Below are 13589 nucleotides of genomic sequence, written 5' to 3'. Positions count from 1 at the left end.
TTCTACTGAATTTGATTCATAAGGTTGGAAGAGGAGGTACAGTATGGAAAAATAATTAAGAAAGCTGTGTGTGTTTTTGTAAATTCACTTTTTTAATGTTTTTGTAAATTTGCATTTTTCTATTCACATTTCTTGTCTATGTTCTTTCCTCTGATTTTTGGCTGTTAATTATATTGGTTATCTCCAGCATAAGGAAGCTTTTCTCTGTGAGAACTTATTTATTGTAATCATTTATGGTAGATGTCATATAAATGAAATCTTGATGATTGATTGATTGATTGATTGATTGGATTTATATGCCACCCAACTCCTGAAGGACTATTTCTTTTGTTTTTTAATCCCACTCTTCATCTGAAAAAGGGAAACTTTGGCTTCCAGGCTCTCATAATTTAAGACTTGACACCCCAGACAAAAAATAATAATAATAATGAGGCTCGTCTGTTAGACACAAAATTACAAATCAGGAAAGACCAAAGATGGGTGGTTTCTCTGCTTTGTTGCCTGACAGAATGGCTGCTGCTAATTGACAATTTAGAAAATGAAAAGCACCTGTGCATTGAAACAATGTTTGATGTCCCAGCCACAAAAGTATATCTTCGTTCCAAGTCAGATTTTTTTATATCCTTTTAGTTCTAATTGGCATAAGATAAACACTGCTTTTTTTCTTTTTTTTAGGATATTCCTTGTTTGGAGTTTGCTTTTAAGAATGATCGGATTACTTTGGCCTTTTCGGGGGCCACCATCAGCCCTCCAATGGTACCAAAAGGGAGCATATGTAAAGAGCTGAAAGTTTATCCAACAGAATGTCGAGCACGTAGAAGTACCTACCGTGGGAAACTGACTGTAAGTAGAGGAATAAAACAGCAATAGCACTTAGACTTATATACTGCTTCATCATGCTTTACAGCTCTCTCTAAGCAATTTACAGAATCAGCATATTGCCCCCAACAATCTGGGTCCTCATTTTACAAACCTTGGAAAGATAACTCCACCTTGAGCTGGTCATGATCAAACTCCTGGCAGTTGGCAGAATTTACCTGCAATACTGCATTCTAACCTCTATGGCTCTTATACTTCCAAGTGTTTTAGAATTTTGTTTAAAGCACAGTTTCCTAATGTTTCCGAGTTTGTGGGGGGAAGGGATGGTTCACACAAGTGGCTGGCAAGTGTGCATGCGTAACTCCATTTCCACAAACAGTGTGTACACATGTCTGCTGTTCACATAAATGCAAAGTATGTGCACACCCACACTGGCCATTTCCACAGCCCAGTTGCAAACCTCTCATAATGGGGACCCCTGTTTTAAGGCATTAAACAAATACAGAAAGCCACATGCTGATGTCCCCCCACTTTTTTTTGGCAATACCGGAATCTGAGGTCGTTCAGTGGTAATGGCAAATTCAGGATCTACTTGTTATTGCAAGATATAATTATGACTGACAATTTAAATGAATGACACTAGTTTTTAGTAGAAAAAGAATGATTCTACACCTGGTGTATTTAACAGACAGGGCTGTTTATTATGAAGGCTTTATGTCCAATAACAAATTGTAAGCATTTTGATTTTAAGTGGTGGAGAATATAATTTGGATAAATAAGTTTTAAAGTTTTATACTATGATTAGGATTCTAGCTTTACTCACATCTCTACACTGCAATGAACTATTTTCTATTTTTAGCCACTTTTCTAAATAATAATAATAATTTCAATAATCAGTATGTTAATAATAAGCATAAGTTAACCTGTGATCAGATGAGTGGCTGATAAATTCTATAGTTTGTGCATTTGGGCATGTAACCATTAAGAGTTTTTTTTAATATAGGTAAATATTATTCAGGCAGTTTGTTACAAGAATTTGGAGTGGGTTTTTTTTCTTTGAATAAAAGTCCCAGTACTACTCCAAAGTTATTTTGCTCCTTTCCCCCCCTCCTGTGTAGGCTGATGTCAGCTGGTCAGTGAATGGAATACCCAAAGGAATTATTAAACAGACCCTTGGGAATATTCCAATTATGGTGAAATCTAAACTCTGTCATCTCCATGGCCTTTCTCCCAAAGCCCTTGTTCAGCACCATGAAGAAGAAGAGGTATTATTTAATTTGGTTGGTTTGTGTGTAAAGTGAAAGCTATTTTGTAATTTCAGTAGATTTTAAACATCCGTTTTAGAAGTACTCCTCTGAGATTTTTTTTTTCCTTTGGGGAAATGAGCTCTATTTATTATCCTTAAATATATATATAATTATTATTTGATGCTGATGGATTACTTGAAGAGTTATATCAGTTTTTAAAATGGAAAATCTGATGGTAATAATTCAACACACTGAAACTTTTTTAAAAACCACAGAAACGTAAGCAAACATTGCAATAGTCATAACTTAGATTGCCCGTTTTTCTGTACTTAAAGTATTGAATATATGTAAAAAGATAGGGCTTTTAAAAAATCAAAGTTTCAAAAATTTCACTTCCCCCTCAATTTTGTAATTCACTCAAAACTCTAGGTTGATCAGCGAACATATTTCATCTTTTTTGCTTGATAGCTTGGTTTATGATTGTCATTTCTTACACTTTTGGCAGGAAATGGGTGGTTATTTCATAATTAATGGAATAGAAAAGGTGATAAGAATGATGATTATGCCTCGGCGCAACTTTCCTCTTGCAATGATAAAACCAAAATGGAAATCTAGAGGCCCAGGCTACACACAATATGGTAACTTTTGACTTACAAATTGTCTTTGTCACACATCTTTTCCCTATTTCTCTTGGTAGAAGCTAGATATTGCAGATACACAGTACAGTGTTCCCTCGATTTCCGCGGGGGATGCGTTCCGAGACCGCCCGCGAAAGTCGAATTTCCGCGAAGTAGAGATGCGGAAGTAAATACACCATTTTTGGCTATGGACAGTATCACAAGCCATCCCTTAACACTTTAAAACCCTAAATTACCATTCCCCATTCCCTTAACAACCATTTACTTACCATTATTACTGGTACTCACCATTGAATAAGACACTTAGTGATTCTGATATTTATAAACATAATTGTTTATTATGTTATTTATTTGCAAAAATTATTAGTTTGGTGATGACGTATGATGTCATCGGGTGGGAAAAACCATGGTATAGGGAAAAAAACGTGAAGTATTTTTTAATTAATATTTTTTGAAAAACCGTGGTATAGGCTATTCGCGAAGTTTGAACCCGCGAAAATCGAGGGAACACTGTATTCTACAATTTTGTTTCTGATGTGATTTGGTCTGTAATATTTTCTTTAGGACATTTTTTAATTTGAACTGTGAGAAAGTCTGTACTGTAAATACTATATTGTACCAGCATCCATTATTTATTGGTATATTGACTTGCCTTCCCTAATTACGCGTGCCCCCTCTTCACGAAATCCATCGTTCACATTTTAGACGACACTAAAAATTGTCCCCAAAGTGTAGATTGATTTCATACACAGTGCTAAATGTATAGTTTTAAAGATTTAAATGGACAAATTATATTATAACTTAAGTGTGAATGAACAAATATGATTACAATATATATGTATTGTGAACAAATTATATTATGGTTTAAGTATGTTCTATGACTTAGGCCATTGTGAGGCAAAAGGACAATAAATAGGAAAAATATTAAATTCTATATTACATGATAATCTTATTTTAAATTAACTGTGCTTTTCATCATACTCATTAGTCATTGAATCCTCACTTCTTGGAGATTGATCCTAACATGCCCCTCATGTTCAGTCTCGCACCAGTTCCTTATGTTTGCCTTAGGTCAGGGGTCCCCAAACTTGGCAGCTTGAAGACTTGTGGACTTTAACTCCCAGAATTCTCCAGCCAGCATAGCTGGAAGCTGAAGTCCACAAGTCTTCAAGTTGCCAAGGTTTGAGGACTACTGTCTTAGGTAGTCCTTGGGTATAACCACTCATTTAGCAACACATTCAAAGTTACAACAATGCTGAATGAAGGGGACTTAAGGCCAGTCCTCAATGCATTTTGGGATTACAGTGGTACCTTGACATACGAGTTTAATTCGTTCTAGACCCGAGCTTGTAAGTCGATGAACTCGCGTCTCAAATGAATGCCTTTAGACTTTGTTTTTTGCGCTGAGATAACCGGAAGCAAGCAGATTCTTGCGCCACCTAGTGGAAGCTTGGCTCGTATCCTGAATTTGAGCTCGAGTGTCGAACAGAAATTTCGCTCACGTCGCAGCTCGTAACTTGGAATACTCGCATGTGGAGCAGCTCGTATCTAGAGGTACTACTGTACATGATCTCCATTTGCAACCTTCACAACCAACTTCCCACAAGCAAATTCAATAGGAAAGCCAGCTAAAGTCACAAGTTGCTCCTGCCTTTTTTCTCCCAGTGAGCCCCTGGACAGCATGGGGATCTTACGCTCCGTGGCGGTCGTCTGCAACACCTGCCCACTCTCTGTAGTGCCTGCCTGTAACTGGTCTTTTTGACTGGGATGCAGTTTCATCATCCCTCCCCACATGGTGTTTACATGCAGCCCTCACTTTAAGAACCCATACTCCTCACTTAACAATGGCAGGCAACAGGGACTCCCAGAAGTGATGTGATAATGTCATTGTACTCTTTATGACCACATCGCTTAGTGAAGGAATTTCTGCCCCCAGTTACATTTAACCTGAAGACTATCTGTATTTCTAGGCAGTAACTTGTGGCATTCAGCAAAAGAAAAGGCCTGCATGCCTGCTATTTAATGGCACAAGGCTGGCTAGGAATTCTGGGAAGAATAACTCCAATACAGTACAACTTTAGGTCATAAATTACCTAGAGACAGCAGTTTTGATGGTAAAATGAAACAGTAATATTAAGTCTTGTATTTTTTGATGGTGTTTAGGGGTCTCCATGCACTGTGTTAAAGATGAGCATACATCTGTTAACATGACCTTACACTACCTTGATAGTGGTTCAGTGATGGTGAATTTCATCTATCAGAAGGAGCTGTTCTTTATCCCACTGGGATTTCTCCTTAAGGTATTGTCATTACATTTTGTTCTCAAAGAGCTATGATTTCCAGAAGTATAAGATATGGGGCAATAACCTTGCTTGCAAAACCATAATAAGAATCCAGTTCAGGAGCAATCTGAAGCAATAAAAAAGGTAGTCTTTTTTATCTTGGGGAGCTGCATACGGCTCTATTGTAGTCAATAGACCTAAAGTAAATGGTTATTCACAACGCCTTGACTATGGCCTGGGTCAGTAGCAGAAATCAAATCCTGAATGGGTTGGCCAGGCTAATACAGCATGTATGTCCACAAACACAGTTTAGTGGTAGAGAAACTATTTTTAGATATTACTGTTTGCAGGGATGGGGTTATATTTCTGGAAGGTATTCACCACCTCCAAATCATGATGAGGCCACTATTATCAAATTATGGAATTTAGAATGCTATAAAATAGAATTCTTTATTGGCCAAGTGTGATTGTACACACAAGGAATTTGTCTTTGGTGTATATGCTCTCGGTGTACATAAAAGAAAAAGATACATTTAGTACATGTGGTACAACACTTTGATTGTCATAGGGGTCAAATAAATTGTGAGGAAACAATATTAATAAAAATCTTAAGGATACAAGCAACAAGTTACAGTCATACAGTCCTAGGTGGGAGGAAATGGGTGATAGGAATGCTGAGAAAAACTAGTAATAATAGTAATGCAGACTTAGTAAATAGTTTGACAGTGTTGAGGGAATTATTTGTTTAGCAGAGTGATGGCGTTCGGGGAAAAGCTGTTCTTGTGTCTAGTTGTCTTGTTGTGCAGGGCTCTGTAGCAACGTTTTGAGAGTAGGAGTTGAAACAGTTTATGTCCAGGATGCGAGGGGTCAGTAAATATTTTCCCTGCCCTCTTTTTGACTTTTCTTTTTGAAATGTCTCCAGAGGGACATTAAGGATAAGAATATAATAGCTGCGGTAAATGGTTTTATGAATTCTTCATTAATCAAGCCTCAAAACATCTAACCACCTTCTACCGCACGAATCCCAGCGGCCGATAAGGTCCCACAGAGTTGGCCTTCTCTGGGTCCCGTCGACCAAACAATGGCCCCAGGGGAAGAGCCTTCTCTGTGGCGGCCCCGGCCCTCTGGAATCAACTCCCGCCAGAGATTAGAACGGCCCCCACCCTCCTTGTCTTTCACAAATTACTCAAGACCCACCTTTATCGCCAGGCATGGGAGAACTGAGACATCCTCCCCCAGGCTTTTATATTTTATGTTTGGTATGTATGTGTTGTATGGTTTTCAAATTGTTGGGGTTTTAGATATGTTTTATTTTAATATTAGATTTGTCTCACTGTTATATTGTTTTTGTATTACTGTTGTGAGCCGCCCCGAGTCTTTGGAGAGGAGCGGCATACAAATCTAATAAATAATAATAATAATAATAATAATAATAATAATAATAATAATAATAATATAAATTCCAACTTTTTATTTTTCCCTTCCAGGCATTGGTTGGTTTCTCAGACTTTCAGATTTTCCAAGAACTGATTAAAGGGAAAGAGGATGATACATTTTATAAGAACTGTGTCTCTCAAATGCTGAGGATGGTCACAGAGGAGGCCTGTGTGACCCAGAAGCAAGTGCTGATCTACTTAGGACAGCGCTTCCGAGTAAAATTGAACCTTCCCGATTGGTATTCTAATGAGCGTGTTGGAGAGTTCCTTTTCAAGTATGTACAGCTGCTTAGACTGAACCGGAACCTACATTGTGGTATATCTGGGAAAATTATCAATGTGTTAAGCATTTCCTAATGAACCATCCCTGGCCTGCTCTCGAGTTGCCACATACTTTCTATGTTGTGTGTTGTATCATATGAATCAGCTAAAGTTTTGTGATGAGTTCTCAGTGTCGTGTTTTACTGAGAATATAAATTATGGTTGGAGGCCCTAGGCGGAAAGATGAATCAGATATGTTTGGTATGGAAAGGGTAGCCCCACAATAGTCATGGCTGCATGGTTCTCTTATAAACAATAGTTTATCAAATGCTTACATTGTCATCTCAGCTAAATAACTCTTCTTATATAAGAGGACAAATACCTTATTTCCTTAAAATAAAGATTTAGGAAAATTTAATTGGCTTTTTGATTAATAGAATAGAGTTATATGTTCTTTGTCAAATTGTCCTAAAGTAGGGTGAGTCATTAAATTCAATGTCAAATTTATGTTGAGTTAATTTTTCTGTTACCTGCAGAGATAGGACTATATAAGATTTGACTAATAGGCGGTGTAGGTTTTAGCGGAATGCTAGAAGAAACTTCAGGTAGTCCTTGACTTATGATTGCCCATTTAACAATGGTCCATAATTACGATTGCCTCGTAAAGGATGCTTTACAGACCACAAAGCACTTGGTCGTAGGATCATGATGTAGATGCCTGGCAACCTGTTTCCACTTACAAATAATTGCCAGGTGTCCCACAATCGTATGAGGACCATTTGCAATTTTCTCTACTGGCTTCTCCAGAAAGTCAGTGGGGAAGCTGGCAGGAAAGATTGCAAGCTGCAGTTGCCTGCTGAAAGGACTCCTTCTTTTCTTGGGGCTGGCTGAACGAGCTGCCTCCCAAAAGTGCAGAAACAGAACTGAAAAATCCACACTGCCAAAGGAGTTTCCTTTTGCGGATGGATTCCCAAGGGTGAATTGAGCCCCTGCTCAGGTTGCGCAAGAGAATCTCTCCACTCAAGGGCTCGTATTTCAACACTGAGGATTTTCAGCTCCTGAGCAAAGCCTCCCAGAGATTAAAAAAAAAATCCTGAGGCACCCCTTACTCCTTACCTGGGTTTCTTATCATATAACCACCTGTGTGGTTGCTGAACAATCACAACCAGGAATGCCAGGATTGTTGTTGAACAAAGTTACATTGGCACTCAGGTAATAATAATAATTGCTTTGCTCAACAACTGAAATTGTGGTCATAAATCAAAGACTACTTGTTCATGATATAATTATGGAACAAAATTGTTTGGAAATTCTTTTATTTATTGATTGATTGATTGATTGATTGTCTCCAGGGACTTGAGGCGCCTTACAACATATAAAAAGAACAATACAATACAAATCCTAAATCCAATTAATATAAATCCCACTTATCTAATCTATCTAATCATTATTGATACTTATGTTTTTAAGTAGTCCTAAAACATAGGCCGAGCCACATATCAACATATCAAGCAAGTTCATCTTTCCAGGGTTGTATAATAAGTCTCATGGCCTTGCCTAATGACAAAGAATTCATAGTTCTTGGTGTAATGATAGATTCCATAAATGTTCAATGTCACTGAGAAAGACATTGTTCACCTTGGTTTTCTGACTATTCTGGACAGATTACAATTTTCAGCAAGGCAGCACCTTCTCTTGATAATGGATGAATGAACGTCCAGGAAATATTGAGGCTGTAGGTTAAACAGAAATTTTAAAAAAATTCAGAAGAAAGCAGCAAATTATGTTTTATTGCCCCCCCCCAAAAATATTTATCCCTGAAGTCTGCAGCAATTGAGTTAGTTTTGAAGGAAACTTTGCTGTTACGTTTCAAATTCCACCTTCTAATTGGTAATTGCAGTTCTCTTTAGTAATTGTATTCCGTATTAAAGCCTAATGCATTTGAGGTAGAAACAGTTGCCCCCTTATGTCAATGATATCTGTACTAAATCTAGTACTTTTGAGACATTTTGGCCTTCAAATCTCATAAGCCCTAGCCTGTGTGACCCGAAGGAAAGCATTGTGATATTCATAGTCAAAATCTTCTGAAGGTTGTTGGTTACTTTTTTCTATGTTAATATACTGAATTTATTCCAATAAAAAAGAAAATTGATTTTAGGATACCTATGGATTATTTTTTCTTAATCCAGATTGTATAACAGGCTAGACAGTGAATGCTGCTTGATTGGGAAGATGATTAAGGAAATTCATAGAGTAATTTGTTCTTATTCATTGTTCCTATAGCCAGTGCATCTGCATTCATTTGAAAACGAAATCTGAGAAATTCTACTTGCTTTGTTTCATGACACGAAAGCTTTTTACTTTATCCAAAGAGGGTTGTATGGAGGACAATCCTGACAGCTTAATGAATCAAGAAGTGCTCACCTCAGGACAACTTTACCTCATGTTTTTAAAGGTAATGCTTTTAAAATTTGTCCCCTCTCCTTCTTTTCTCTCCCAGCCATGTATTCACATTGTACAGATAGACTCCCACTGCTGGGTTCATATAACATAAGTCTTAATGTGATTCATTTGATTTTGCGATTACCATGCCTGAACTACAATTTTCATTTGTAAACCATCGTTTACAATAGGTCAGGAATTAGCCTTTTGGTGTCTTGAAGAATTGCACGCCATCTGGTAAGGGGACCATCTTAGAGGTACAGCTGAAACTTCTGAGCCTCTTGACTATCAAATTTTGACTAGTTTAAAGTTTGGAACAAGTGTGGGAGGCCTTCAGAGAATAAATCACTCTGATTCCTGTCCTTAAAATCTGAAAAGCATGTGAAGGCAAACAGCCCTCCCCCAGTGGGCCGACCTCTAGGAAGGCACAGGGTGCCGTGATTGCCACATCAAAATGAAGCAACGGAAAGAATTTTCTCAATGAGACGACCTCTATTGTATTGAGATCTCTCCTTTTATTGTATTTCACTTTTACTGACATGTGGTACAGAATAACCAATTCGCGAACGCCACATACATTAAGCCATCCTCCAACTACCATTCACTCATGAGCTGTATAAGGCAACCTCCTCGTGACTTCCCTATAGATGATTAATGGAAGCTCCATTCATTGCCTTTTCCTGGATTGTGTGTTTACTGGTGATTAGCAAAGGAATGAGAGTAAGGCATATATTTCCTTATATGAAAGTTAGCTATACGTTATCTTCATGCTGTATATCAAGTTAATTATTTTCCATGTGGTCATGGATTCTGCAACTTGTTTACTCAGCCTGGACTTTGCTTCCTTTCAATAGAGGAAGAATAAGGTTAATACAGCACCCATTTGGCTAAAACATCACTCTTCAGCAATATTCCATTCCAATGTTCAGTGCCTAAAAACCTATTATTACAACAAGCATGCTACTAAAAGTCTTGTCGTTTTGATGGCATAATCTTGGTCTACAAATGGCATGCTAGGAAGCTGCAGGTTGGCACTCCTGGTTTATGGTTTCATATGATGTATGATTCCAACCATTGTCTTCCACGTAATAACCACCCAATATCTGTTGTGGTAAGAGACACAGGAATGCCCCTTTTCTGGTTCCAGTGCTGTATCTTCAGTCTTTTCCTAAGTTTAATGAAATAAGAACGTGCTTAGTTTCCTTGGATAAAATGGTTACAAATTGGATCAGTTTTCAATAAGAATTGTGTCCTCTTATGCCAGGAAATTTGATAGCAGCACAAAGAAGGAGCCTGACCCTTTGACTATTTTCATAGATTCTTCATCTGTCAATGTTTGTGCTCATATTGGATGGGTCTCCTGCATATTCGGCAACTCCATTCTTGCCTTGTTGCAAACCCGCTGATGTTTTGTCTACAGCAGTGATGGCGAACCTATGGCACGAGTGCATAGGTGGCATGCAGAGCTATATCTGAGAGCATGCGAGAAGTCCTATATCAGCTCCAGTGGGCATGCACAGGCTGGCTAGCTGATTTTTGGCCTTTTGGGCCATTTTTGCTCTCCCCGGGGTTTAGGAAAGCCTCCTGAACCCTGGGGATGGTGAAAAACAGACCAACGGGCCAACCAAAAGTTTGAAAACAAACTCCTGCTTGGCCTTTTGGGCCGTTTTTCGCCATCCCCAGAGTTCAGGAGGCTTTCCTAAACCTAGGGAGAATAAAAATAAGCCCAACAGGCCTACCAAGACGTCTGGAGGCTTCAGTGAGGTCTGTGCGCATGCGTGGGGGGGAAGCGGGGGGTATTGTGTGCAGGGGGAGGGGACTATCACACGCATATACACCCTTTTGGCACCGTAGCCAAAAAAGGTTCGTTATCACTGGTCTATAGCATTGAGTCATGGAATAATTTGCTACAAGCTAGTGACAAAAGGGGCTTCACCTGAGGAAATTCCAAGAAAGTGGAATTTCAGAATGTTACAAATGCCTACTTGGGTTCAGTTATAGCATGTGTGATTTAAAATATAGCGACTACATTACTATTAATAAACTATTTTATTAAGGTTACTTATGGGACCATCTCCTGCCTCATGAATTCCAGCGACCGGTCAGGTTCCACAGAGTTGGCCTTCTACAGGTCCCGTCAGCTAAGCAATGCCATCTGGTGGGACCTAGGGGTAGAGCCTTCTCTGTGGTAGCTCCGGCCCTTTGAAATCAACTCCCCCCAGTGATTCATACCGCCCCCCACCCGCCTTTTCCAAGGTTCTGAAAACTCACCTCTGCCAGCAGGCCTGAGGCTGTTGAATATTGACATCTTGCTCTCCAGCCACATGTATGGTTGTAATCCAATGAATTGGATGATTGTTTTTAAATGTATTGGGGTTTATATTACATTTTAGACTAGTTTTAACTTTTGGGTTTCTTACATGTTTGTTTTTGTATTTTATCCCTGCTCTGTAAGCCGCCCTGAATCTATGGAGGAGGGCGGCCTAGAAATGCAAATAAGTAAATAAATATATATTTAACATTTTTAAATTTTACCTTACCTTACCGTCTAGTCTTAAATATCTATGAATCACACTAACTGAAATCTCCATTTACTTTTATATGCTTTATATAATAATATAAAAGCTTGTTCGTTTTAAAGCTCTTCTATCTTATTTTCATCCTTTCTTTCAGGAGAAAATGGAAACTTGGCTACAATCAGTGAAAATAGCATTAGATAAGAAAGCTCAGAAGTCAAATGTAACCATTACTTCAGAAAACATGATAAAGATTCTTGGCTTAGGAATAGATCTCACCCGGATGCTTGAATATCTCCTGGCAACTGGTAACCTGCGCTCAAAGTCAGGTAGGATTGCCTGCATCTGTCTTTTTTCTAATGAAATTGTTACATTATACACCTAAAGGGCCTTGTAAAACTGAATTGAATTATTGAATAAAATTAGATGTCAACTCTGCTGCAGGGTTGTATGAAAAAGCATTTTTTTAAAAAATGACCTTTTTTGGGTAATGTAAACTGTATTGGGTTTCCTCTGTTCCAGCTTAATTGCACATATTGCAATCATAGTATATTGAATTCTTAACTTCATTTGTCCATTTGAACCAGTGCTGTAAATTGCAAAATTGCCCAAACATTTCCATTTTAGCAGACAGAATGCTAGATCTTACCCCATAGTGTACTTAGGATGTATTGCACATATTCCACACCTACTTGTGTCTTCTGAATAGAGCATATTTTCCTGGTTTTGTATTAATTGATTATATGACTTTTTTAAATTGAATATATGCTATTAAATAGTGTTTACTGGTAGAAACCACAAAGTGCTGCATAATCCCAGGAAATGACTTGTTTCAATGAAGAAGGTACATGGTTACCATATAGTACCAGGAAAACTTGCACACAATCTTTAAGGGGAAAAAAGTTTGCCATCACTGTTCTAACACTTGCTACGTGCCTCCCTGAGAAATACAAATGTAGCTACAGTTGAGTGTTTAGCAAACTCTGTTCATAATAAAAGCATTAAACTGCTGCTGTTCACAAACAATTAGCCTAAGTACAGAATTGGAGATGATTGGTTTCCGGTCACAATTCAAAGTGTTGGTAATGACCTTTAAAGCCCTACATGGCACTGGGCCAGAATACATCCGGAACCGCCTTCTACCACACGAATCCCAGCGGCCGATAAGGTCCCACAGAGTTGGCCTTCTCCGGATCCCGTCAACCAAACAATGTCGTTTGGCGAGCCCCAGGGGAAGAGCCTTTTCTGTGGCGGCCCCGGCCCTCTGGAATCAACTCCCCCCAGAGATTAGAACGGCCCCCACTCTCCTTGTCTTTCGCAAACTACTCAAGACCCACCTTTGTCGCCAGGCATGGGGGAGTTAAGATATTCCTTCCCCTAGGCCATTACAAGTTATGCATGGTATGTTTGTGTGTATGTCTGGTTTTTTATAGTAAGGGTTTTTAGTTGTTTTATTAAATTGGATTGTTACATATTGTCTTTTACTATTGTTGTTAGCCGCCCCAAGTCTGCGGAGAGGGGCGGCATACAAATCTAATAAATAAATAAATAAATAAATATTTCTATTATTTTTCCTCCCACCTACCCCCTATGACTTTCCAAGGTTTGGGCATGCTGCAAGCCTCAGGCCTTTGTGTGATAGCAGACAAGCTGAACTTTCTCCGCTACCTCGCTCATTTCCGCTGCGTGCACAGAGGAGCTGCTTTCATGAAGATGAGAACCACCACCGTGCGCAAGCTCTTGCCCGAGTCCTGGGGCTTCCTCTGCCCCGTCCACACGCCAGACGGCGAGCCTTGCGGCTTGATGAACCACATGACGGCCCCCTGCGAAATCGTAACCCAGACCTTCCACACCGTGTCTCTGCTACCGTTGCTTTGCTCTTTAGGTGGGTGTTAATCATGTGGAACGGTCAGAATATGGAAGACCAGTCTTGCATTGGGATGGTCAC

At 38.9% G+C, this 13589-nt stretch overlaps 1 protein-coding gene across 1 annotated transcript in view; it reads left to right on the top strand.

The window, feature by feature from the left end:
* POLR1B (RNA polymerase I subunit B) overlaps positions 1-13589 on the top strand; it is a 32659-nt gene that overhangs the window by 2341 nt on the left and 16729 nt on the right. Inside the window, exons 2-9 of the mRNA XM_070734616.1 lie at positions 676-843; positions 1938-2084; positions 2572-2704; positions 4868-5004; positions 6474-6697; positions 8967-9138; positions 11799-11970; positions 13245-13526. Of these exons, the coding sequence (XP_070590717.1) occupies positions 676-843; positions 1938-2084; positions 2572-2704; positions 4868-5004; positions 6474-6697; positions 8967-9138; positions 11799-11970; positions 13245-13526 (1435 nt within the window). The remainder of the gene's footprint in view (positions 1-675; positions 844-1937; positions 2085-2571; positions 2705-4867; positions 5005-6473; positions 6698-8966; positions 9139-11798; positions 11971-13244; positions 13527-13589) is intronic.

Source organism: Erythrolamprus reginae, chromosome 1 (genome assembly GCF_031021105.1).
Source record: "Erythrolamprus reginae isolate rEryReg1 chromosome 1, rEryReg1.hap1, whole genome shotgun sequence".
Classification (NCBI taxonomy): domain Eukaryota; kingdom Metazoa; phylum Chordata; class Lepidosauria; order Squamata; family Dipsadidae; genus Erythrolamprus; species Erythrolamprus reginae.
This window is presented reverse-complemented; position numbering and strand designations above follow the sequence as displayed.